Source organism: Aythya ferina, assembly GCF_964211825.1.
Source record: "Aythya ferina genome assembly, chromosome: 1".
NCBI lineage: Eukaryota > Metazoa > Chordata > Aves > Anseriformes > Anatidae > Aythya > Aythya ferina.
In genome coordinates, this window is record NC_140296.1 from 160,547,309 (window position 1) to 160,574,946 (window position 27,638).

The 27,638-nt window shown below is 34.4% G+C and overlaps 1 protein-coding gene across 2 annotated transcripts in view; it reads left to right on the forward strand.

Moving 5' to 3' along the window:
- CFAP54 (cilia and flagella associated protein 54) overlaps positions 1-27,638 on the forward strand; it is a 109,276-nt gene that overhangs the window by 11,389 nt on the left and 70,249 nt on the right. Inside the window, exons 4-23 of one of the 2 annotated variants that reach the window (XM_084506419.1) lie at positions 854-1,025; positions 2,903-2,964; positions 4,288-4,431; positions 4,878-4,991; positions 5,083-5,184; positions 7,032-7,230; positions 8,092-8,187; positions 9,045-9,157; positions 9,274-9,442; positions 10,130-10,215; positions 11,831-11,965; positions 13,064-13,214; positions 14,995-15,062; positions 15,887-16,015; positions 16,642-16,789; positions 17,631-17,708; positions 17,789-17,910; positions 22,706-22,879; positions 26,018-26,110; positions 27,012-27,197. In XM_084506419.1, the coding sequence (XP_084362545.1) occupies positions 854-1,025; positions 2,903-2,964; positions 4,288-4,431; positions 4,878-4,991; positions 5,083-5,184; positions 7,032-7,230; positions 8,092-8,187; positions 9,045-9,157; positions 9,274-9,442; positions 10,130-10,215; positions 11,831-11,965; positions 13,064-13,214; positions 14,995-15,062; positions 15,887-16,015; positions 16,642-16,789; positions 17,631-17,708; positions 17,789-17,910; positions 22,706-22,879; positions 26,018-26,110; positions 27,012-27,197 (2,541 nt within the window). Of the gene's footprint in view, positions 1-853; positions 1,026-2,902; positions 2,965-4,287; positions 4,432-4,877; positions 4,992-5,082; positions 5,185-7,031; positions 7,231-8,091; positions 8,188-9,044; positions 9,158-9,273; positions 9,443-10,129; positions 10,216-11,830; positions 11,966-13,063; positions 13,215-14,994; positions 15,063-15,886; positions 16,016-16,641; positions 16,790-17,630; positions 17,709-17,788; positions 17,911-22,705; positions 22,880-26,017; positions 26,111-27,011; positions 27,198-27,638 lie in introns of those variants that run through there. The other variant, XM_084506420.1, reaches the window with a different exon arrangement.

The following is a 27,638-nucleotide window of genomic DNA, read 5'->3' on the forward strand; positions in this document are numbered from 1 at the left end:
AAAACACTTTGTAATTAAATTCAAAATTCCGGAGATGGTTTCTCCTGTTTTCTATATGTTTGTCTAGACCCTGAACTGATGATTGTGCCAGATCTTTTCATCAGTATATACTGAAAAGCTTGTTCTATAACTTGGCTGTTGGACAGTGAGATATTTGTAAATTTTCAGATATGAAATCTGGTTTGACAGTGATCTTTAAAACTGGAACTGGTAGCAATAATGCATCTTCTAGAAATCTGAGAGATTGATAAATTCTGAATGGCCTTTTTGCACTTACCTCATTTCCTCTCTTTTGCTTAGGTTTGCTTTTCCAGTGATGTACTCCAGACAAGACTGAGATCACATTAGGTTAGGTATTGCCAGGAAGAGAAGGGACTATATGTCTGCAATCCAATAGCAGAGAAAGGTGATCAGTGGGAGCAGGAAATATAGAGTGGGTGATACAGATGAAGTAAAATTAAAAGTTGCCTTAGTTTACAGAGGGGCCAAGAATTACATGCAGATCTTTTAAATACCAGTTTAATGTCTTAACCTTTCTCTCTACAACTGTTTCAACACAACTACTGCACTAGGTGAATGTTCATTCCGTGGGACAGTGGAAAATGACCCAGGCTAATGGTAAAACAACTGGTAAATCAACAAGGCCAATGGTAGAGCTGTTCACTTTCTCCATATTTTAATTCTCATTTAAATGTTATGCTGTTTTTTTTTTTTTTTTTTCTGGTATGGTTGCTCTTTTCACGTTCAATGATTTGTTGTACTTTACTGAAGGAAAAAATGGTAGGTCCATCTATTTTAAATGAGTGTGTATATATGTATATAATTATTTTACATATGTTTCCATATATTTCAGTTCCATGCTTTGCAAGAGAGGAATGTTTGTATATACCAGATGGTTTGTAGCAATGACAGAAATCTCCAGAACCAAGAATCCCTGAAGACTTGTTTCGATGTCTTGTCCTCCTTACGACTCACCATGCAAGTGGCTCTACCTCAGGAGAATTTCTGTTGGCTTATCTACAATGGTACCGCAGGCTCCCCATTTGCATTTCTCTGCTAAGCAAACCAATGGAGGGAAATTTTATATGTATTCTTTAAGGTCAATGTAGGGGTCATGAATAAATCTCTAGTTAGTTTTTAATTGCAGTAGTATTTAAAAAAAATGTTTCATATTCTAAAATAACAAATTTTTAATTATAAGTTTCTACAGTGTGCTTTTTTTTTTCAAATGGACAGTTATAAAAGTAATAGCTTTTTCATCATAGCTGTGGTTTGAGTGTACTAATAAAATGAAATCTGACAGAGTAAGGGCATATTTTATAAAAAAGCTCTATTTATCAATAAAATATTTGTGTTAATGAGTGTTTTTTTTTTTGTTGTTGTGTTGTTTTGTTTTGTTTTGTTTTTGTTTTTGAAAAGGGGATTGCAGGTTTAACTGTAGAACATGATCATCTGTCCATGACATTAAATCTTTGTATTTCTTAAAAATGTTCTCCAAGGCTGGAGTTAATAACCAAACTCTTTTAAAAACTACCACATTACTTTTAAATAATTTGAATTTCTGTGTATGATGTTAGTGTATATAAGTACTTGGATTGGGAAAAAATTGAGGCAAAAATGGAGCTTCTGTGAACTAAATACAGTGAATGGTGTATCAAGATTTTTACTTCAAGAAGAAAACCTATATATATAGAGAGAGAGAGCGAGAAAGGCAATGCTGTTTAGTCAAAAGTTTGGTCTATTATTTCATTCCACTATGGTCAATTGTTGCAATATAAATCGAGAAAATAGTTTGATTTAATTTAATTAAAACACAAACTGGTATTTACTTTCTCTGAGCTATAAACAGTTGAAATTCTTATCCTTGCTTTCCTGGGACTGCCATTACCATCATTCCTTTTGAGGCATGTTTTTTGTTTGCTTCAGTAGGAAAAAAACCTGTAATTAAAATCTGATCACCTGCCATTCTTATGTCCATCTACCTGTGTGACAGGTCACTGTACCATGCCTAGTCAATAATGATTTTTTTTTTTTTATCAAATTAGAAGAAGACATTAAGTAATGTCAGATTTTTTTTCCAGCTCCCAAACATTTTTCTGCAATTTCTGGCAACAGATTTTGCGTCTCACTACATTTAATTGACTTTAAAAAATTCTTACTAATGCTTGCTAATATCTTGCTTATTGGAATAATAATACCCTTCAGACTATGACAGTTGACATTGTGATACCTCCTGCTGCCACAGGTGTCCCTTTCTGAACAGTCATACAGAAAGCATAGATTTTATTATTATTATTATTTTTTTCCCCTGGGAACTGTAGTGTCTTTTATACTTCTAGGGCTGATTTTTTGAATAGCAGTTTTGTGACCTAGCCTACATTAAGTAATTTTTTTGACAGGATTTTATTTGTAAGTCACTTTGATGCTTTTGAAAATTCTATTCACTATCAATTTTCTTTATTCAATTATCCTACTGAATATCAAATGATAGTGTTGTCTGCCAGAACAGTACCATGACAGACTGAAAAAATCCTGCAAGGTAAGGTCTGTGAAAAGAGGTAATATTTTCAGAGGTTGGCATCTGGGGATTAAAAAAAAATATCTCTATCAGTACATTTAATAAAAATTCAATATAGTGTATTTTAATATTTAGTTATTTTATAGTTATTTAACTACAAAACTTTGTTTTGTAGTTACTTTTGAAGTTAACATCGCTCAAGAATTTGGTGGGTTCATCTTATTTGATTTCAAAACAGTTACATAAAGATTATTAGTTTATTTTTCAGCCTCTGGAAATAGCCAAGATACTGAGAGGAATTTTCAGTTGGTTAACATGACAAATTTCACATAGGAATATAAAAGTTATATTATTTTTTATGTATATTAATTTTATTTTTTACAGGTACAATTCATATTTACACCATATGCAGACATTTGATGATGATGATAGGTCAGTCTGCTAAGGTATGGAAAATAAAGAGAAATATTTGAAAACTGTACAAAAGATTGGACAATGCACCTGTATTTTTCATAGCACTGTAGCCTGACATCTATTTCATTGTCATTGCCAGTAACAGCACCTGTCACGAATTAACAAAATGTCTGGAGGGCAGTGGCCAATTTAAAAGCTTTCATGTCTTGGTGCCTCTGCTCCTTCCTCAGCCGCGGGATGGAGCTCAGCACAATGCCTCACTAGTCTGTGAGATGGAATATCAGACACTTTCAAAGGGCCCTGGATTTTTTTTTTCTTTTTTCCCTCCTTCCTGGGCAATAGCTCGGTTGCAAGTGGGCTTTTGTTTCTTGAAATCTGGAGATATACTGACACCTGGTGGCTATGTTTTTAGATGCAAACACTTAAAAATGACATGGCCTTCCTCCCCGCTCCCCTTTTTCTTTATAATTATCTTTGTAATTTTTTTTCTTAGCTTCTTTTTTTCCCCTATTAAAACTTGCACAGAATCTGAATCAGCCTATATTTGGTTTCTTTTCTTATTAGTTGCTTATATCAGTTGTTGATTGAACGAGAGAGATATCTCTACTTTATCTGACTGAAAACAGAAGTGATTTAGCACCTTGTTTAACATTCAAGTTTTTCTTATATAGGGTACAGAGGAACTAATCATAGGTATTTCAGATTATTTTAATTTAAATTAAAAATCTGTAAATTGATTTAAGACTGAAGTTGTGCAAATTTAGTGCACCTTAAGAAACAAAGCAAATAGAAGGGGAAGATACTGGTCCATCAATATAGCAGGGCTAATTCTATAAAGTGAGCAAGTGCTGAAATGACTATCTTGGGAGAGATATAAATGCCCTAAAATTAAGAGCCAATTGTGTAGTTCCTTGGTTATAAATTGATCTAAGTGCAGGCTGTCACCAAAGGAGGCAGACTCTATTGCATCCCAAATCAGCTTGTGGATCTAGTTGAAAACTAAGAAAAAAAATCACTATAGCTGACACAAAGGAGAGGGAGAACTCTCATAATAACAGCAGATGAGAGGGGATGGCAGCAGTGCTTTCTGGTGACAAGTGGGCTGGAATGGTTAAGGTATGTCAGAGGCTAAAATATAATGCTTGCCCACAGTTTCAGATGGAAAAACGATAATAAGCAGGGAGAGTGTTTTGTAGTCAACAAAATATTTTAAAAATTAATATAGATTTAGATTTTTTTTTTTTTAATTTGTCTTACCAGAAAAATAAGTCTTCGTATGTGTTCCTAAGTGATAGGAAGTGTATTCATGTAGTATAAAAAAACGTTCAGTTTGAAACTGGACTTCTTTATTTCAGGTGCTGGAATACTTACTTTGGGCGAGTATATGTATGGAATTATCCATTCCACTCTTATCTGTACATTATTTGACATGGAGAGCCACTCTATATGCTGCAGTTTCTCAGTGTTATTTTGATTGTCAAGCCGGCATTCATGGAGAGGTATCCTGATTTACCATATATAACCATAATTTCAGATGCAAATAAGTGGGAAATAAATATTTATTTAAATATTCCTGATTGTTTCCAGATCATATGCATTTAGATTTCTGCCTGTATTCCAAAATCTAACTGTAATGTTGGGTTGTTTCAATACGTATATGAATAATCAATTCAAAGTTAAATACATCATTACTTTGTATTGTAATAATAGTCACAGATTTCTAGCATTAAGTTGTGATCAATCCCCATGCAGATATACAAAAGACATTTTGCAAAGGTTTTCTTTTCCTTTTCAACTATTGCTCATGACCTGGCTTTCATTGCAGTCCTTTGCAGTTGTCTGAATTCAAGAATGATGTGACTCTGAAATTACACCCCAACAATCAGAATAGAAAAACATAGTATCAGTTTCAGTTTTGTTTTTGTTTTTTTAATACTTTGGACAGGTATTTGCTCGCCGTGGTCTGATTAAAATTGATGAACTGAAACAATTAGAAAATATCAGTTCTTCTCAGGAAAATTCAGAAACGAGAAAGATTTTTAGAGAGGCCACTCTTAAGGTATCATTTTGAAATTAATTATTAACAGTTACAGTAGCTACAATCTTTATGAGCAGAGCACATAACACAGTTATTTTTTCCTTTGTGCCAGATGTCAGTAATGATTTTCAAAAGAGCAGTATATGAATCCAGAAGAAAACCAAAAAACTACTTTCGACCTAAGTTAAGAGTTAGCCTGAAAGAAGCACAAAATGTAAGTTTAACATTTTGTATAATCCCTATCTTTGTTTACTGTTTGCAGGTGATGAGTATATGATATAATTCTGCTTAATACACATAGTGCTGCTCACAAGGAGAAGGCTCTCATCTCTCAGTTTCATAATTAACATAATCTATCATTAAAATGCAGAATAAACTTCAAAGGAGAGAAAATGTAGCAATTAATTCTATGGGGAAAAATTCATTTTATAGCATTTTTTTTCTTTAATAGTTACATTAACAAAAAGAGAAATTCTGTTCAAATTCATACCAAGTGTATGTGGGTTTGCTTTGCTGTGTTCAATTACTGTGAAGATAAAGGGGGAACTTTGAAAAAAAGCTACAGTGTTTGTTTGTTTGCCTATGAAGACCACTTATTTTTCTGCAAGATACCATGAGTTAGAGAAAGGTATCCAGAATAAAATGTAGACCTTTAAAGAGGTAATTAATTCCCCTAAATATCACTAGTCCATTGTGTTCCTTTCAGCCATTGTTAAAGATGAGTGATCCACTGGTGTAAGAATTATTAAAAAAAAAAAAAAAAAAAAAAAAAAAAAAAGGGCTCTTTTGTGTGACTGTATTGGGCTTCTTCCTTCCTTCCTTCCTTCCTTCCTTCCTTCCTTCCTTCCTCCTTATTTAAATAAAATTGGCTGTATTAGGTTTATCAGAAGTAACTGAGATTGTTCATTTGATAATTTAATAATAAAATTATAATGAAGTTATACCAATATGCTACAGATACAATCTGATTGCACTGAACACTGCTTTTACATAACTTACACATCAAATCTTTATAGAAGATTATCTGATACCTTGCTTTCAAATCATTGACTTGAGCCATAATTGATAGTGTATGGCACAATGATTTTGTTCCAACCCTCACTTAATGAAAAAACCCTCACTTAATGAAAATTACCTGTTACCTAAGTTAGGGACCAAATCTAAGCATGTTCAAGACTAATCTTGAAGAGATTAGTCTTTTTTTTTCCATCATATACACATCTGAGCTTGTCTTTAGATATTAATTTGGAAGCTAAAATAGAAGATGTGGATGCAGCAAAGTGAGAAGGAAATTCCCCCAATTTTGTCTTGTTAAATGTACCTAGAAACCATTCTGAAGTGTTTTTATTTGGGAAAGTGGTAAATAAATAGAACTGAAATGTTGATGGAGTAATAAGCAATGCTTGTAAATGCTGTGTCTCTGATTTACTTTGCGTGGTAGCAGTTTGGTTAGTGAAGTAACAATCATGTAAACAGGACACAGAAATAAAATGCTGAAATATTTTCTTATGTAGATCTCTGTCAATAGTGGAACAGACCAACCTTTTTTTTTTTTTTTTTCTTGGTGTGTTGTGCATTGGATGTTGTGTTTTTGCGTTATGCTATTTGAAAACATGCAAGTCAGTAAAGAGAATGACATTTTGCTCTCACTGCAGTGCTGAGCATCCCAATCTTTCTCTGATTTTCTGATAAGTGTGTAGTACTTCGCTCCTGATGATAAAGTTTGTATCATTATAAGGAAAGATCTGTGTGACTTTGAACTGTGTGGCCTTACTACACTTTCACTCATAATTTCTACTGTTATATTTCCTAAGTGAAAAGCCATACAGCAGTTGTGTGGTTGTTAAGAAATTATGAAATTTCTTAAGTACTGTACCCACTTAGCATGAGGCTTTGCTATGCCTTTGAAGCATGAAATTCATAACAATTTATTTTACAGTATATTATTTTCTGTTTTAAACATGTACTTTCTTTCTGAAGGAGAATTGTTTTGAAAGAAATCTTGCTTTTTTGTAACTGGGTTTAGCTATTACAAAGCTTACATTACTTTTTCCTACTCAGCTGTCATGGCCTCGCACTACTACTGAACGTCTGCTGACAGAAATGTTTGACTGTACTGCAGCTCAGTTCCTTGCCATCCTGGAAGCTCTGTCTGATAGCAGTAGGCATGTGCTGCGCCCAGCTCCTCCCGTTCCTGATGAAATTGAAATTCGTGATGTCATTTCAGAGCTTTTTTTTGCAGGCCTGGAAATCCTCTCAGGTAACAGCATAAAGAACCAAAAAAAAAATAAATATTGGAGAGGAGCCCAGACCTCCGTTTTTTTTTTTTTTTTTTTTTTTTTTTTTTTTTTTTTTTTTTTTTTTTTTTTTTTTTTTTTTGCTATAAGAGAAAGAACTTGCCTGAAGGCATATATTTCATTTAGAACAATAGCACCTGTCAAGGCAGACATTCTTTTTTTACCTTTATAAACTTTAAGATAAAGGGCCAAATTCTGTTGTCTGTTATATCAGCAATAATCTACAGTATTTCATACTGTAAGACCAGCAATAAGAAGTCAAGGGAAAGGGAGTGGATAGGAAGACATTAGTGCTTACAGTGTTTGCTTTCCCAAGGAACTGCTATGTATATTGAGGCCCCTTTCCAGGAAGTAGCTGGACATCTGCCTACCAATGGGAAGTAGCAAAAAAATCCCCTTTTTCACATTGCTTGCACATACAGATTGTGCTTTTATGTATTAAACTCTCTTGATCCTTATCCACAAGCTTTTCCATCTTACTTTCTCCTGTCCTGTTGAAGAGAGGAAGTGAGAGAGTGGCTGGGTGGCCATCTGACAGGCAGCCAAGGTCAATCCACCACAATGGGTTTTGATTTTTATTTTTTTTTTAATTCACTCAAAGATAGATATAAAACTTGAGAAAAACATTGGACTTGAGGATTCCTTCCAAAACGTCTTTGCTAGGCTATGGACTAAATATAGCTACAGGTAGAAAGATATTCTGTTAATAAAAGAATCTATGGAGACTAAATACACTTCAGAATCATATTTACATGATATTATTACTGGCTAATTGTACTATAACAGGTCAAATAGACTGATGTAATGAATTGTCTGTTTTAAAGGTGGAATGAGCACTACTGGTATTCAAGGAAGTCATTGCACTGATAATTTTGGTACAATTAATGCATCATCAACCCTTCTGCAGTTGATACTAACAGGTAAACTAGCTCTCAGTTTTCAAAGGACCCAACAGTGCAAATGCTTAGTGAGCAGAACACGTTAGGAGCGGTTGTATTCATAAAGAGATTGCAAAATGCTCTTCTCTTCAAGTGAGATATACATTCAAAAATAGAAGTGAGATGTGGTAACAGAATGGTTGCCATAAGCTTCTTGGAGATCCTTAGACCAACCATTGTGCTGCTTCAGAAAATGAGTAATTACTAAGTCAATGTATCTTTTAGCTGAGTGACCATGTGCCCAGCTAATACGACAACTGTGGAAATTCTTAGTACTGTAGGACACTGCTGAATATAATAGCTAAGCCATATGCTTAGAGATCCAAGGATCAGGAAGTCCCTTTTCTTCCTTACTGTGGTTTGAATAAACTTGAAGCGTGAGAAAATAGACACCCTAGGTGTACATTTCATATTTTCTAATACAGTAATGAGAAATGCTCAGCCATCTTGCAAGAAGATGTTTATGTTTCTATTCATTATTTTTTAGTAAATTGCTGGGAAGAAGTATTGCTGTGGGAGGATACCCAGATTTAAGCTCTTTCTGCAGGAGGGAGGACTAAGTCCTTGATATCCTCTACACAGGAACATTACTAAGTAGTACAGCCTCTTTTGAACGTAACAGGACACTGCAGATACATCATTACAGCAGTGCATAAGTGGAGGCATCACAACAAAATAATGAAGCTATTGTATTGTAGAACTGTTAAATTCTTCAAGATTATACTGACTACAGTTTTCTCTTTGCTTTTATAATACCCAAATTATCGCTTAAATTAAACTTCTGAATACACCTATATGTAAAATATTAAAGACTAAATATTTTTTTGTCATCATTGCAGAAGAAAAGGGGGTGCCTGGAGATGCTGCTGTGAAATTTATAAAATTAGCTTTCAGCTATGAGGAGTGGGATGTGTTTGATTCTGCTGTTGAATTTGTTACTAATTTTCTTCAGGTAATCATGATGCTAATTAGACACTCTTTGTGTAGCCTTTTCCTTTGTGGGTAAGGAGGAGTATTCAATTTACGCATTTTTAAGACAAATTTCCATTCATTGTTTCTGTCAATTAGGCTCAAGATGACCCAAGATGGAAAAAGGCAGAAATGGAACTGAAACTTCTGACACTAATGCAACCTTTACTATTTCCAAGAAAATTTAAATGTGGCTTTTCTGTTAGTGAACCTACTACCAGAGAAGCTAGGGTGCCTCGTGGTTCTGATAAGAAACAAACATTAAGAAGTGAGTGTTGTTCAGTTATAATTGTGTTTGCATTTAAAATATTTTTGCAGCAACAAATTATGTTTATTGTTTGGAAACTATATTATATGGTGCATACAGTATTCTGTGAAAAACAAAAAACAAAAAACAAAAAACAAACAAACAACAGCAATTGACAAATTGCAACTTACTGATTTTTGTCCAATTTTCATTTGCCAAAACTGACTTTATACTGTTTTTCTCAAATGTGAAATGGCCTGATTAGATATGCATCTTGTTACATGCAAAGATGTAAAATGAATGAATGTATTCAAACAGGTTTTCAGGAGAAAAAGTGAAACAGCTATATTTGATTTTCTTTTGCTCTTTCTTATACTTTTATATACTTGAATATACATTTATTTAAATTTTCTTGCCATCAAAGCAAGAAAAAATTATTGAATTAACTAATTTAATTCTATGACATTCCAAACAAAATTCAAATATCTGGAAAAAATTCTATTACAAAAAATAGCAATGTTCACTTTTCACAAAAAGTGAGTAAACATGGGAATATCTGTCCCCTCTGAATTTACTATTTCTTAACCACATTATCTGCTGGCATAAATTTGTAAGTGAATTCACTGAAATGTGTTCAAACTTAGGTTTGTAACTAGAAATAATGTCTTGCTATTTCTTTCTTCCCTTTTTGATAAACGTTGAATGTAGAGGGTTCCTTAAAGTATGGAGAGCCTTCTCACGAACTTACCATTTTGGCAACAACAGTATTTTCCTGTGTCTCCACATCTAAACAGGTATAACAGAAGTAGAGACATTTCTGAATTAATTACTTAATCTGTAATGAATGTGCATTATTTAAGACCACAGGAATCAGTTGCATTTACAAACTACAGCTAAAAAATAAAATAGTGAAAAAGAAAACAACATACCTCTAATATGTAATCAAGTTTTGATTATAGTTTTTATTTATCTTTATAATTTATATTATTTTATTTATAATTTTATTGGAGATTTTATAATTTTATTGGAGATATGTAATCAGGCTACAAACTTTTAACAGATACTAAATCAATTTGGAAAACCATAGACTTAATTACATGTTTCTACCAATCAGAAATCATACTTCCTTCAGTATATTTGATTTAGGTGGGGAAGAATGCTCATTTCTGCAATATTTGTACAAATGAGAGCCTAAGGAATGAAAATGCCTTTATAGCAGCTGTATGCCTTCAGTTAACAGTAAATTCTCACAGAAAGCAGACTAAGAAGCAGCATCAACAACAAAACCAAGAAGAGTGGGACTTACCTGCACTGAAGTCTCTACTACAAAATAACGCCATTCTATATCTAATGGTTTATTCCCAGAATAACCACTTGTAGTTTACTTACTCAGTCTGAGATTTTCCTTTATTTGCCACCATGAGGAAAAAAAAATACAGTTAGTTATAATTTGTTTTCCAATAGTCTAAAGAAAAACATCCTTAGGAAAAACAAAACAAAACAAAACAAAACAACAAAAAAACCTTCTGCTAACATGTTGCATGTCTTCACTGCAAAATTAATTCTTCCGCACTTCCCAATATACATAAAATCCTATACTCATATACTTACAGATGCATGATAGTATGGATATAATGGTCTTGAGTTTCATTGTACTTGGGATACTAGTCCAACTCTGGTATAAATGACAGCAAACGTGTACTGATCCTTAATCACTGCTTAGAAGGTGTTAACACAGTGTAGATAGGCTCTCTTGACTTTTAAGGTGTGTTAATTAGGAGGTTAACTGCATGAAGTTTTCAATTTGTTAATTATTCTGTTCATAAGGTGTAGATATGTTTTAAAACTTCTTTCAGTTGTTAGATATTCCACTGCAACCTTTTTTTTCCGTTGTTCTTCACTGCTACTTCATCTGAGATGTACCAACAACCCATGGAAGTCCTTGCTGTCAATGCAAAATAAAGCCTTCTAATTTAGATCTCCTTCTGCAAATATTTAAATACTCAAATAAAACAATTCCCTAGGTTAATATACCTGTTAAAATACATTCTAGTTTTCCCAGAATGTGTTGACTATTATAGCATTTCACAGATACTTAATGTCCTCTCCCATGTAATTTTCATTTCACTGCTTTCTTTGCCTGTATGACTTCTAAAAGCTTGACAATAAAAAAGGAAACATTAATAATAATAAAAGCTGCTAAACCCATATTGTCAGGAAAAGAAAAGCTTGGATGGTCTACCAGAAACTACTTTAAAAAAGCATGTATTTCATAAGCTTTCAAAATGTTGTCACCCTTATAATGAAGATAAATATGATACTGATTTATTTACTTACTTTGAAAACTTTTCAGTGCTTATGTACATACCTGTTTCTACAATTATGTTTTTTTTTTTTTCTTTTTTCCAGAATATGCAACCTGACAAAGAAATACTTTTTGATGTAATAACGTTTTTGTGGCAGAAATGTAAAACGGGACTTCAGCAAATCCAAACAAGTGGAAGTGGATACTTTAGATGTATCCACAAATACAAAGCTTGCAAAGTACTTCTTTATTATAATGTGTTTCTCTTAATATGAGTTTTGTCCTGTAGTAAAGCCAAGATAATGGTGGTCTCCAGTCTAAGTACATTTTCATATGGTAAAATGCAGATAAATTGAATTAACTGAAAATGTGGATTGTACATGCACTCTGAACAGAATGCGCTCCTATATGCCTATCAAAATATCTCTTACCTTTTTCCAGTAAAATAACCCACTGTCTGCCAGTGGGGCATCACAGAAAGAAGCTAAAATAGTGAAAGCATTTGGGCTTGCTGTGAGAAGCAGCATTTTGTGTGTTGTGGTGGAAAGCATGCGTATAGTTCAAGAAAATTTCCTAGATAATTGAAAACAGTATCAGAAACCTTACAGCTTAATAGAAGGGAGGTGGATGTTAACAGTATTTGGCCCACTTGATAGAGCCACAGCCTTATCTTGAACTTTTCCTGAGACTGTAAAGCTATTGGTGAAATGTTATCATGTAAAGGATAAGTTAGTAGTTTCACAGGGCTACCAGTAAATAGTTGATGTAGACCAAACAGTTTCTGGAGGAGTGTGTTTTGTGACCTTGATCCCTATAAAAAAAATGAGATTCACAAGAATGTAGCTTATAGTTAATTTCCTCCGCATGTACAGTAGGAGCATTCAGGTCTCTCTTATGCTGTTTAAGTGGGAAGAGATGGGCAAAGGAGAAAGGTACATGATCATATCTACAGTAACTCTTACTGCACTATGACAAGATACAAAGGTTGTGCTGGTAGGATGTTCTTTAACCTTTCTAGAATAATAAAAAATAATTGATTTTTAAAAGTAAAGAAAGAAAACAAAACAAAAACTGTGTTCTGTCTAAAGAAAGAGAGTGGTGGCATTCAAAAAAAAAAAAAAAACAACAAACACAAACGAACAACAACAACAAAAAAAAAACAAGTACAGGAAAGGAGTTGTGGTAAGGTTTATGATTTTTTTTTTTACTTTTTTTTTTTTTTTTTTTTGAGTGCAAAAGTGTTTCTGCCTCTGCAATATATCTTCAAAATATCTTCAAAAACTGTTTTAATCTGTTTTGTTTATTTTTTTCTTTCCCTCCTTTTTTTTTTTTTTTAGTGGGTTTATGTACTCTGGATAATAAATGAAGTAATTCAGAAGAGTAACATAGCAGACACTGATGTTGTAATGGTAATAGAGGTAACCTTAAATCTAACTGCAATATTGGAAAATACAGCTGATTCTACAAGTGAATCTAAGAAAAAAACAGGTAAAGCTTTCAACAAAAAAAATAGCATTCTTTCAAGCTACTTTCAAGAAACTTTTAAAGAATTTTTTAAGAATTAAAAGCTTTGACAAATATACATATTCAAAAATAATTGTAAAGAGATTGTGTAGCGTAGTATGATAAATTTTTGTAAACACAATTTCATTCATAATCAGATGTAGCGAAACCTAATTTTCAAAGGATTTATGTCTTATTTCCTCCCATTTCCAGTTCTATTGAACTAGTCCCATTCTGAGTCCCTTTTATGACTCATCTTCTGCACAGTTTTTTTTTTTTTATATGTCTCTTAGCCCCTTCTTAGTAGCCTCAGATCATCCATAAGTTTTCTGAGTATTGGCTAGGCAGAAGGCAGTATGTGCTGTGGCTCATTTGGAGTGCTCAGATGTTGGTTGACTAAGGACAGTGCAAGCAAAAGAGGGAAACATTGACTGCATACTGAAGCGTTTGGGTGATTAATTTCCATCTCTTGTCTACACAAGTATTGATTTTTGTATAGGGATTTAATTGTCTTTGAAAATGAACTTGGATGATGTCATTGGGATATAAAGCAGTAACATTAAACATATTTCCTTAAAAAACCTCACTAACACTGTAAAATATGAATATTTAGATATAATTTTGAAAATTCTCTTTTGCAGATGTAGGGTCTTGTAATATTATTGCTATTTTTCATAATTGGTTTACTAAAGAGTAGATGTTAAAGACCCTTTTAAAGCATATCTAGGAACAGAAGAGAATGACAATACATTTTGTATTTTTGAAAGTAAGAAAATCTTGGTACACTACTATTCTATTATAAGGTAGAGTAAGAGTTGTTTTCTGCTGGTTATGAAGATCATACCATTCGGATGGAGATCGGATGAATCCTCATTGCAGCATAACAATTACTCTTTTTCACTGAGTGTAAATGCTTTTTTTTTGGAGGTAAAAAGCTGAATAGTTGATTCAAAACAGGCAGTTGAAAAGCCAGTCAAACACATGTTTAGTGTGAGTTTTTTAACTGAATGAATGCTGAGTGAATACAGATTTTCTTATATATGAGAAAAATCTACAGAAAAGCAGAAATAAATACGCAGACAAGGTGCAGAGCTCAGGAGTGACCAAAAGGTTGTCCCTCTGAAAGGGCAAACATTTATTTTGGCAAAAAGTTGAGAGCTGTAATTGAGAGCAAAGAAGCTGCTTCCTCTTGTTTTGGAAAGAAAGACATAAGCCTGGGTAAATTTTTTATAAAAGAAAATAATTTAAAGAATCGAAATGAATGTTAAAAGGGTGATAATACCCCTTCAAGGAATATTAAACTGAAATATTATGTAACAAAAAATGTGACCTTACATATTTACAAACCACCCTATAGGTTAAATTATCATTAAAACACTTGTGAATAACAGAAAATTTGATTTTTCATTTTTAAATTAATCAAAATATATGTGAATGCTGTAACAGTGTAAGGAACTATGAAATGAGTCCTATTTTTATTGGTTTCAGTCTAATGTTACTATGAAATATAGGGTACATTTGAAAAAGCAACTTCATTAGATAATCTTATACTAAATTATTATAATTGTACATGGGTAACTATAGTGTTTAAACCCTGAAAATCTTTTCAGGAAACAATATAATTATCTCCTGTAGTCTAGTACCAAAGAAATAAATTATTGCCAGACTCTAAAGTTAGTGGTAGCTCTAATCAAACAGTAATAAAATTGAACACATTTCATTTCACTTTCTTTTTTTTTTTTTTTTTTTTTTTTTTTTTTTTCAGATAAAAAAGGAAAAAGAAGTGTCTCTCTCACAGAAGATGAAACCTGTGATATTCCTGAAATATTGATGGTAATGTCTAATTTGTTTTCATTAATACGGCTTTTTTGGATAGCATAAGAACACTTATTCCTGCTTGAAGCATTTTCATACTATCTTGTATTTAGTTTTATAAAGTTGAAATGATTAATGTAATCATTCTAGTGCAGAGGAAAAAAAATATTTTTTCAAATTAAATAAAATCTGAAAATCTTTGTGTAGTTTTTAATAGACATCTGTGATATGGAAAAAAAAATTATTTGAAATGGTTTTTACAACACGATCATACTGATTTCTAGTCTTTCATGCCAATGCATAGTACAAGCTTTAAAAGGTTTAATAACACATCTTTTTAAGATCACACAAACTTTATCCTTGCTTCATTTAGGGAGATATTTTGGATTGTGCTTTTGATTGTTTGTTTTTGTAAGGGTGATGTGGAATTGATGGAACATCCTGGGAGTCCTTGCTTTGTTTAATGTGTTCAGTACTCAGCACTGTGCAGTAATGTCAAATCAAATAATTCATTATTACTTAATAAAACACAACAAGAAGAAAAGACATGCATCTGTTTGAGGATTCAGGAATTTTGTCAGTAATGTCTTAATGCCTTAACACATGGAGAAGCTTCAATTCAGTGACAGTCTACTTTCAGGAGTTGGTTTCTGAGATGCCAGTGTTTTCATAACACCTAATGGAGTGTTATAAAATTACTTGTGAGTAATACTGTTTGTAAATTTATTTCTCCAAATTCATTTTCATTCTGCTATGAACTAGACTCTTTGACTTAGTAAATTGTATTTTAAGAACTTAGGGAAAATTCATCCTAAGTTATTAAAATTTCATTTTCATCTTAGAAAAGTCCTATGGAACAGTTACAATTTGCTTATGAAAATCTTGAAAAAGCAATTAATGAACTCAACAAATCTCACTTAATGACCCTTCTACCAGATGGAACGTCAATATTTGACAACTGCTGTACAAAGGTAAATTCTACAAAAAACTACATGGCAACAAAGTCTATAAATAACATATTGGATTGGACATGAAACTCATATTTTCTTCTTTCTTATAAATCTTCGTATTATCAAATGAACATTATTTTTTGGTCCCATGTAAGTAGAGAATAGAAAAAATAAATTCATAACATTTTCTCATTCAGTAAGAAACTATAAATTCTTTTAGGTTTTCTTTTTGTTTGGAAATAAATATAATTCATAGTTTTCTTCTATATTGCAGAAACAGAAATCCTTTTCATTTGTTTGCAACTATTCATTATTATAAGTAATTTTGGCTGTTGGAGGGAACCCAGCTTTTCTAAATTCTACACCAACATGATCTTTGTTTTGTGGACTGATAACAAAATAAACCAAAATTTTTTACAGTTTCATATTTGTTATTAATCCTGTTTCCTATTGATTGCCAGTTTTTGTCTATTCTTTGTCGGTTATCCATGTTTCTCTATGTCCAGATGTTGTTCTTCTGTGCTTTCTTTAATGACTGCATACTGCAGTCATTAAGTTTAAATACTGCAGTTATGATAAAATTTCAGAGTTTGTCAATTTACTGAAATAAGTTTGTGCTTGCTTAACTACCACTTTCTATTTATTAGGTGGACTCAAATGGCCAGAATTTGAATTCTGTTTCGGGTTTGGGTAATGATAAGACAGGAACAGGTGATAACTTTTTAATGGATTTACATCTGGAGCTTATTCAGGCCCAACATCGAGTAGCTGTGAAACTTCTTAAACTGACACAAGGTAAGTTGCAGTAATGCTAAATGATATTCATAGGTTGCTTACAGTCCCCTGTTAATGTATTTTGTGATACTAAGAAATAAAGGAGCATTTATTTTCTGAGGAAGCGCAATTGTAGGGCACTTGGTGCTTGGTGCATACAGACAGAAATAATAACTGAATTTGTAGAATTTTGATTTACCACAATACGTATCTCTAATCTATACCAAATCAATAGGAGTTAAACTTTGCTAACAGCTACTGGTTTTGATTCCTAGGCAATTTGTTATGATGTTTCATTTATAATATATTTTCAGTTAAGAAGTTTCAGTCAATAAGAGAGAATTAGGGAATGTGCTGTAGACTTTTTTTTTTTTTTCCGGTAATGCAGGAAATTTTCTCTGAAGAACGGGGCTTGAATATTTTAATCAGTGCTCTTTGTAATCTCAGTTTCTACTCCTATAAAGTTGTTCTTACCTCTTCCAAGTCAGCAGAATTCCCACTCTTGCCAAATATCTCCTGAAAGAGTGCTACTGTTCTTCCATTTTTTTTTTTATTTTTTATTTTTTTATTTTTTTAATTAAAAGCTAGTGTTAGCTTGACACTAGGGTTCCCATGTGAACTGCTCCCTGTGATTAAACATGTTCCTTCTTTTCCTGTGATGTTTCTGTAGCTATTAGAGATGCTAGAGCATGAGGGTGGAACTTTTTTACTTGCTTTATCTGTCCAAAAATTTTTCCTTTAACTAAGGAAAAGAGCACAAGGTGAAGCAGAGCCTTACTACAGAACTCTGTATCTGCCTCTCACTGAAATGTTTCCAATGACACTATCAGAATGAATGACTCAGGATTTCCTTCCTATATAGGTGTTCAAAAGGATGGCAGAAGTCTTAATTCTAGCAATTACCATGTGAAGATTATTGAAGGTTCCCATTATTTAACAGGTAAGGCTTATTAATTAAGATTTTATAAGTATATGTGATTCTTGCTGTTTTATAAATGTCTTAAAATATCTATTTTACAGAGGCAGATATAATAGGAAAAATAAAAAAGAATAAGCTATCCAGAGCAATCTTTTTGATGCAAAAGGCTGCACAGATATTCCCTGAAGAGTTAACTACTTCTTCCCAAAGGCAGCTACTGGAGGTAAGAATAAAATCATATGATAGGAATAATTTAACGTTATCATAGTTTTTCATGTTCTATAAAATTAATACTTGGATTAAGCCTTCTTACAAATAGAATTAAAAAGGAAGAAGCTTAAAGGACAATGAGTGTTTTTAACTTCTGTTGCCAGTTTTTCCTTGAGAAGTTCCTTTATGGTGGAAAAAAATAAAGGGACTTAAAACTAGGAAAGAGGATATCCCCTAATTTTGTGTACATGTGCATATTGCAGGAAACCCGAAAGGAATTAACTTTGTTTCTACACTTAATCACCTAGACTTTGCTGTTTTCTAATACATAATCACCTGTACCTTGACAAAGTATCTTGCAGGTTTTCTTCTTTCCCATTGCAACCGTCATCGTCCTACTTTTCCCCAAATCTCTATATTGTCTTAGATTACTGTGACTGGTGATGGTGACAGAGGCTTTATTTGGTTCTTATTAAATAAACAGTTCAGAAGTTGGAGGTTTTGGAATTTATTCAGGTTAGAAGTATATTCTTCGTGGGCTCATTTCAAAGTCATAGGAAATCAGTGGGAGTCGTTCCATTAAGTGAGCTTAGAAACTTTTGTAACCAACATATGTCCATTCAAATTGACTTATCATCAATGGAGCACAAAATTTCTTTATAGTCTATACAAGAGATATCTGAAATTCACGCTATATAATATATGAAATATGTATTTTAAACAAGAAATTACTAGCAAGTGTTTTTGTCTTAAGTGCTCCAAGTTTGGAGGCATGATAATTAAGACTTTTATTATAATTATTATTATTTCAGAAGAATGCAAAAACTGAATCAGAAAGGACATGCTAAAAATATACTATATTTGTAAAATATACAACACATATGAATATGAGATAATATCATAGGAAAGTTGTAGGTGTAGTCACCAATGAAGACTTACAAGCAATTCCCAAGAAATGTGTGGTTATCCCAAACAAATATTGGTGAAAGCCTTATGTTGACCTTCATTATATTTTTGTTCTGTGTACTTTTAACAGGGAAGGAAGTAGGTAAAAGAATATATTTGCAGCCAGTTGGCAGAAAATGTCAGAATTAACTTTGCTTGGACAAACTTAGCATGGCGATTTTATATATTTGTACTATGATAAAACATTTAATTATATGCTCAATTAATTTGAGGTAGACAGTATTCACTTCATGAACAGAAAATTTATATATTTTAATTCTTCTGTGTAGGGGATTTTGCCTTTTTTATAATAAATCATCCAAGAGCTCTACATAGAGTTCATAGAATCATAAAATATTTTGGGTTGGAAGGGACCTTAAAGATCCTCTTCTAATTGTAAACCCCATGCCATAGGCAGGGACACCTTCCACTACACCAGGCTGCCCAAAGCCCCATCCAGCCTGGCCTTGAGCACCTCCAGGGATGGGGCATCCACAGCTTCTCTGGGCAATCTGTGCCAGGGCCTCACCACCCTCTGAGGAAAGAATTTTTTCCTAATGTCTAATCTAAATCTACCTTCTCTTAGATCAAAACCATTACTCCTTGTCCTATCACTACACTCCCTGACAAAGAGTCCCTCTTCTGCTTTCTTTTAGGCCCCCTTTAGGTAATGGAAGGCTGCTATAAGGTCTCCCTGGAGCCTTCTCTTATCTACGCTGAACACTCCCAGCTCTCTCAGCCTGTCTTCAGAGGAGAGGTGCTCCAGCTCTTTGGTCATCCTTGTGGCCCTCCTCTGGACTTGTTCTAACATCTCCATGTCTTTCTTGTGCTGGGAGCCCCAGAGCTGAACACAGCTCTCCAGGCAGGTTCTCACAGGAGCAGAGTAGAGTGGGACAATCACCTCCCACAGCCTGCAGGTCATGCTTCTTTTGTTGCAGCCCAGGGTACAGTTGGCTTTCTGGGCTGCAAGCACACATTGCCGGCTCATGTTGAGCTTCTCATCAAGCTAGCTCCCCATGTCCTTCTCCTCAGAGCTGCTCTCAATCCATTCTCTATCAGCCTGTATTTGTGCTTGGGATTCCCCCTGCCCAGACACAGGACCTTGCACTTGGCCTTCTTGAACCTCATGGTGTTTTCACAGGCCCACCTCTCAAGCCTGTCCAGGTCCCTCTGTCCCTCTGGATGGTTTCTGTTCCACTGACTGTCGACTGCACCACACAGCTTGGTGTCATTGGCAAATTTGCTGAGGGTGCACTTGATCCCACTGTCCAACTTGCCAACAAAGTTGTTAAACAGTGCTGGTCCCAGTACTGACCCCTGAGGAACACCGCTTGTTACTGATCCCTACTTGGACATTGAGCCATTGACCACAACTCTTTGAGTGTGACCAACCAACCAGTTCCTTACCCATCAAGTGGTCCATCCTTTAAAGCCATGTCTCTCCATTAGAGACAAGGATATCATGGGGAACAGTATCAAATGCTTTGCACAAGTCCAGGTAGAAAACGCCAGTTGCTCTTTCCCTATCCATCAGTGTATCCCCATCACAGAAGGCTACCACATTTGTCAGGCATGATCTGGTCTTAGTGAATCCATGTTGGCTGCCACCAATCACCTCCTTATTTTCCATGAGCTTTAGCATAGTTTCCAGGAGGATCTGCTCCATGATCTTACTGGGCACAGAGGTAAAACTGACTGTACTATACTTTCCCAGGTCTTCATTTTTTCCCCTTTTAAGGGGAATCTATTGATTTTTTTTCAACTTTACTCAGCACGATATAGTATAAAACTTCTTATTACACTGCAAAATAGGAAAGTAATTTTTTTTTTTTTTTGGGGGGGGGGAGGCTAAGCATGCAAATAACTTTTCTCATGTAGTCAACCATTGGCAGGCACGGAAGCTTCTGAGCCATATATTTATAGTCATGCTGCGCATTACACTGCTTAACTATTTAAGCTATTATGTACCCTTCATTTTGTTTAATTTCTCTGTTACTACATTCTTCCTTTCTGCCCTATATGTCTAGTTAGACATCCAAGTCTTTACAGAATTGAGTACACTGGTAGTTCTTGTTAGCCAGCTGTAAAACTCAATTAAAATGATTAAGCTACTACCACAGGGCAAGTCCGTGGCAGAGGCATGGATAAAATGTTGTTTATCATAGTGACATTTGGCTTCCTTAACCATAAGATTATTCTTTCTCCTCTTGCAACTCTGCCACATTTATTATCTTCCAAGTTCTACAATTAATGATGTATAGGTCATCCAGTACCACTTGCAGTCACAACACTATCTTTATCCACCCTGGGAGCAGATCCATCCTTGCACTAATAAGAAGCATGTCCTCAGGGAAGAATGACTATGATTCTTTTAATTAAAAATTTTATCATAGTACATCTTGCCATAAAGTATCATTTTTAAGGAAGCAATGAAGTTCCTCATTACTGATTGCAAAAGTTGAATGGCTGTGTGAGGGAAAGAGTCACTTTATATCTTATTCTTCATCTTACATTCTCCCTTTGACATTTCCCATGAGGGTGAATTCAGCCCAAATCTGATAGAAAGGGGAATCTTGAGGGGTAGTGGTGGTGGTGGTGAGGGGCTGTGCATATGCTCATGTGATCTGATTAAGGATCTGATGGCTATGTGATTTGAGTAAGACTGTATTAAGATTAGCTCCTCTTTTTGCTATAAATCTTTTGCTGGTTTTTGGTCATTTCTGGACAAAGCTAAGTTTATCTGTGGTAGTGTGGCTGTTTTTACAGGTTTATAAATGCTTGAGGACAGAAACAAGGAACTGTCGAAGTGCAAGATTATAGGACTATCCCTGAATAACCAATAACATGGGATTTTCTTTTTCAGTTTATCTTTCAGTCAGTTTAGGCTAAACCTTTTGTCCAGTGCATGGTACTAAAAAGGTATAAATAAAACCCTAATTGTAGGAAGACGTGTCTCTCACAGTAGAATGGAATTTGTCCAAAGTATTCTCGATCTCCTCATTTCTGGTAGCTGACCTTTATGACTTTGGTTTTCAGTGGACAGGTACTACAAGGAAACTCATAACTGTACTAAATTCTTAATATTAATTTTCCAATTTAAGTTTACTTTACTCTGATGGTGCAAGCAAGGTGAAGAAACCTATCAATTTGCCACTCAGTCCAGTTAGAGAAGATTGTACCTTGATTTCCAAGAAAATGGCCACATAATCACTATGTGCAGGAGGCCCACAAATTTTCAGAAGAAACTAATATTAACAGATAAGGATGGCAATTAGGGCCATCAACCATCTTTCAGCTATCTCTGTCTAAACAAGGGAACTAGCATAATCTGACTTTTTTTCATGTCTGCATTCTCCTCCCTTTTTTATTTCTGGACTTTATTTATTTTCCCTCTTTCTGGAGTATAGTCTTAATACTTCCGTAGCTTCTTCAGTAATTCCACACGTTAGGTCTTCAGCTCTCTCCTCAAAAAGAGTCAGTATCTCTTTTGTATCTTCTTGTAGGAAGATCTCACTGCTCACCTCACTGCTTACCATTGCTAATCAACATTAGTCATAACCACTCTTTTTTCCCCCCTGTAGGTTCTTGCAAAATCGAAGATACCTCAGCCCTGCCTCTTTGATATGCAACCCTGCATTCCCTTTATTGTACAATATAAAATTAATCTGCATATATAAGGCTTACAAATAGTACCCTTCATACTAGTTTAGGTTGTATGAGGATATGAAACTCTATAAAAATGTCTCTACATAGCAGTAATTTTTTTTCTTATAAGATCATTTTGAAAATGATTTATTAGGACTTATATCTGTCTGATTGTTATGTTTTAATATTTTTCCCTTTTGTTTTAACTTAAATCATAGGAGGCACTAACTTTAATTGAGCAAGTTGAAGCTGAACAAAGTGCATTGTATCACAGTCTCAAAGAATTTATGAACGTCAAGAAAAAAAGCAGAACTCCTCCTCCACCTATATTACTTTGTAGATCACATTGCTCCATGACATTTAAACCAGCTCCATTCTCTTCAGATGTTCAGGTAATATTTGTCATAATTACTGTGGAAGAAATATATTAAACAATACACTAGAGAGAAAAGGTTGTTTCAGCCATACTATACCATCACAGTTTTCTCTGTTGGTCTTGAGAAAATTATGTTAGCCTGACTTAATTAAGTATGCATTTTTTTAATCCTGTGAGTCAGTTGTGACTCACTATTTTGATCTTCACATTTGCATGAAACTTTCTTCATCTTGTGTATCATCTTCTTTGGTGCTTCTGCTTTATAACCTTCATTTATTCTACTTGTCAAAAGCTCATTCTCTTCCTTAGGGTGTTGACAGATGCCTAATCACTCTGAAGAGATGCAAGGCTGTTGGATCGTGTGATGCAAGAAAGTACCACACTCAAAGCTCTGTTAATGAAGTGCTAAAGTGCCATAGTTCAGGTAGAAAATCTACCTTTTGTTGAATATTTAGAATCACAGAATAACTTAGTTCAGAAGGGATCTTAGGAGAGGTGTCTAGGCCAACTTTCTTCTTAAAGCAGGATCAGCTGCGAAATTACATCAGGTTGCTAAGGGCTTTATCCAGTCAGTTCTGAAAACCTCCAAGGATGGAGACTGCACAAATTCTCTAGACAGTCTCCTCCAACAGGTTAACCTGTTCGTGGGGAAAACTTTTTTCCTTGTATACAGCTGAAATCTCTTGTTTCAATTTAGGTTGTTGTTTTTCATCCTCTAACTATGAAAAGCCTGTGAAAAAAGGCTTTTTTTTTTCACTACTGTGAAAAGCCTGTCTACATCTTCTTCATAGAATCATAGAATCACTAAGGGTGGACAAGACCTTCAAGATCATCTGGTCCAATCATCACCCTTCATAACCTTCTTGCCAGCACTCAAAGGCTCCTGACAGGTGCCCTGAAGCCGTCTCTTTTCTGGGCTGAATAAGCCCAGCTCTCCCAGCCTCTTCTTGCTGGCCCTCTGCTGTAATCAGCCACTCTAGTTAGTTTTTCAACATCTTTCTTGTTAGAATGAGGGGGAGCAGTAGGAAAACTGGCCATGGTATCTAGATGTAGTCTAAAAAGTCATGAGACTGATCCTTCAGTCTCCTAACTGTACTTCTGTTCATACAGGTTGTCATGCTTTTAGGCTGCTTTGCTGCCATGGCACACCACTAGCTCATGCTCATCTTGGTGTCTAGCATGACCCCCAGATCCTTTTCAGGAAAGCTGCTCTCCAGCTCATCAGTCTCCCGCCTGTATTTTTCCAAGAGATCCTTCCTTCCTAGGTGCAGGACTTTGTCCTTATAAAATTTCATGAGGTTCATATTGGCCCATTCCTCTGGGCTGTCTAGTTCTCTATGAATGGCAACTCTGCCCTCAAAGATATCAACTGTTTCCCTCAGCTTGACGTCATCTGTCAACCTGGTGAGTGTGTGATCAGTCTTCTCAGGTCATTGCTAAAGATATTCAACAGGCCAGGTTCCATGACGAGGTGCCCTGCAGTGCTTTGCTTGCCAGTACCCTTCAAGTAGTGTATGAACCATTAACAACTGCTCTCTGAGTCTGATCTTCCAACCGTTGTGTTACCCATCTATCTCTTCATGCACCCATACTGTATCATCCTAACTTGCTTATAAGAATACTAGGAGACAGCGTTAAAAGCCTTGATAAGGACCGGGTAAATGGCATCTACTCTTCTCCTTGCCTCCACAAATCTAGTCATTTTGTCACAGAAGCACATGGCAGACATGGTGGTCTGCCATGATTTACCCTTGCTAAATCCATGCTGATTGTTCCAAATTATGTTACTCTTCTTCATATGCCCAGAAAGGGCTCAAACAGGCTGACAAGGTGTGTGGAAAATTCACTAGTTGCAGTTTTTCCTGAAAGAGAAATCATCGTATTGATTTTACAAACTACTTCAAAATAATAACATGTTTACAACATGTATAAAAACAGTAGAAACACAAATCATGAGAATAGTGCTTAGGATGTTTCTGTGAACAGCTGTTTTATTTATAAGTTACATTTTTAGTGCAGTTTGATTAGTGAATTTAAAACAAAATTCATTTTGGAAAAGGTTTTCATATGTATTCCTAGTGTACATAAAATTAAAAAAAAAGTCCTAAAAATCCAGGGTTTCATAATTTTTAGTAATTGTTAATATTTGATTTTGTTTGATATAGGACAGTGAATATAACATACTGGGCCACTAGATGGTGCAATGTGATTATTATTACAATTTGAGCTATTTTAGGAGATTTGGTTTTTTGATGTATAGCTGTTGAGCAAACACAAAAGGTTATTTTTTAAATTAAGATATTAATTGGAAATGGATACTCAGCATTTAATTAGATATATATAGTTTTTTTTTTTTTTTAATTGGAAGTCAAAGTAACTGTAAAATTTCCTGATCTCAATGTTACTCATTTGCTGAAAATAATCTCTGTTTCGATATCGACTTCTGAAAAAAAAAAGTCAGGATTCATTACAAGAAAAATCACATGTAATACAAGAAAAATGAACATTTCAGTCTTTCAGAATTTTTGATAAATGACCTCATCTGCCCCACCTGAGGTCTACTGAAAATAAATTGATTTAGTACAACTTTCTAGAAGTGCAATGCAAGAGAACTTAATCAGATGCATAACTTATTGAAATCCTTCTGCCCAGTTCTGCAGAGATGAATCAAAATGAGTTTTCAAGTTTGATCTCACTGAGCATGACTGAGCATGGATTGAGGTATGCATGCTCACATTCTTCCTTGATTAAAGATAGTGAAAAATGTGGATGATATGCCCAGTGAGATTATTAACAGCTCAATGACATTAGAAAAACATTGATTTCAATAGGAACTAAGAACATCTTGTTAAGAAAATATTACTAGGTTTGTATCTGCATTTCTGTTATCTGCTGTTAAGGATTTTTTCTCAAGTGATTTGCTGAATTGGAACGTTATGTCAACTTTAGAAGAATACATTGCAAATATCAAATAAGGGGTCTTGATGAATTTAGATCTATAGGATGACCTGTAGAGTTTATGTTTTGGGCTGAGTTTGAGCATTAGGATAGACCAAGGTAAGAAGTAGGATAATGGAGAGTCATCTGCTTTCATGAGCATGGCATAGTATAACTGTCTTTATATCAACCCATTATGTTTTCATTTTCTCTGAAGGTTTCGTGGTACAGTATTTTGGGCTGTGTAGCAGGCGGAAGTAACTCAAAAGTAAGGTTAAATAACAATAAACTTCCAAATGCAGGAGAAGAGGTAAGATAGAGCTAAAACCCATTCTGGTCATTCTCTCATCCTTAAAACAACAAAACATAACACTGAACATGAATGTTCAGTGTTATGTTCAGTATTACGTCATGAACATTTATGTTCAGTGTTCAACTACAGTATTTGAAGGGATTTCTGCTGTTTAGAGAGCTCCTTATGAAGTCCAGCCAGTATTTGAATAAGAGCACTGTATTGATGGTACATTAAGATGATCTAATTCTCATGTTATGCTTCAATCACTTTGTCAGTTTTGTATAGTTTCAGTAAAACTTACCTTTATGTAAGATATCCTCATTATGGAGCAGAAGCTGGAAAACCCTCTTAGGGTTGAGAAATGATGTTAAAATGTGGATGGGCAATTACTTGAAGGAAAAAGGAAAAGGGGGGGGCCTTCAAAACAGATTGTCTTTATATATGTATTCACAAACTGCTCATCTTCGATTCTAAAGTTGCATTAACGGTGTTAAGAGGACTTGAGACATCCTGCACCCATATCTAATACATGCATGTGGCATATATGGAGGAGAGCCACATACTTTTTTCCTTGAAGCACAGCTCAGAGCTAGAATGTCTCCAGCTTGATGCCTGTGAGCATGCAAACTCATAGTGTGAATGTGCAAATGGACAAAAATGTCTTAGAAAAACTCCAAGTCTTCATACTTAACTTTTGTGTTAGATTATGTGCTTTGTATGCTCAATTGCATTTCAGAGCAATTTTTTTTTCTGTTATTTTGTTGTTTTCTCATTGTCTTTAAGAACCTAAAACATATTTTGATTGTATCCCAGACCATTAAATGATTTGTTTACCAATAAAAGTGTAGTGTTTTGTGTTTTGTGTTTGGTTTTGATATATTCTGTGGATGTAACCAGAAAATATTTTTATTGATAGATACCAGCTGATGGAAAAAGCGTCTTAGAAATACGAGGCTTAGATCCCAATGAGAAATACATATTTGCAGTTGCAGCATATTCTTCCGATGGAAAACTTATCGGTGATGCCATTGGGGAAACAACTAAGCCAATCCTTGCTTATCCACCTCTTTCTGCTACTACTGTTCGAGCTTATCTAACTCAGGTAAGATTAGATTCCTTGATAATGACATAATGTTTTAATTTGGTTGTAATAATTTGTTTTCACTGGTAGCTCTAAAACTTCTGGCAAGAACTCAAGACTTTCTTGCCAGAAGCTTGATTAACACAAATCATAATTTTACCATTCTGCAGCAATACAAAGATAAAATGGACATAGACGAAATAATCTCTCTTCAGAAACTGTAGCACAGAACATGTAAACTATTCCATAAAGGACCCTTAGATCCTTGATTAACAGTCAAGAAACTCTTGCCTTCCCTGATGCTACTTATGAAGGCAAATTAGTATTAGTACAATCAAATTGCTACTGTCTATATTTAATTCAAATACATCAGAATAAAACCTTTATTTTTCCTGCAGTTGCATTTACTTATCTGAAGACCATGGAAACTTGTTAGTTTAGTTTCAATTAGCAACAAATATA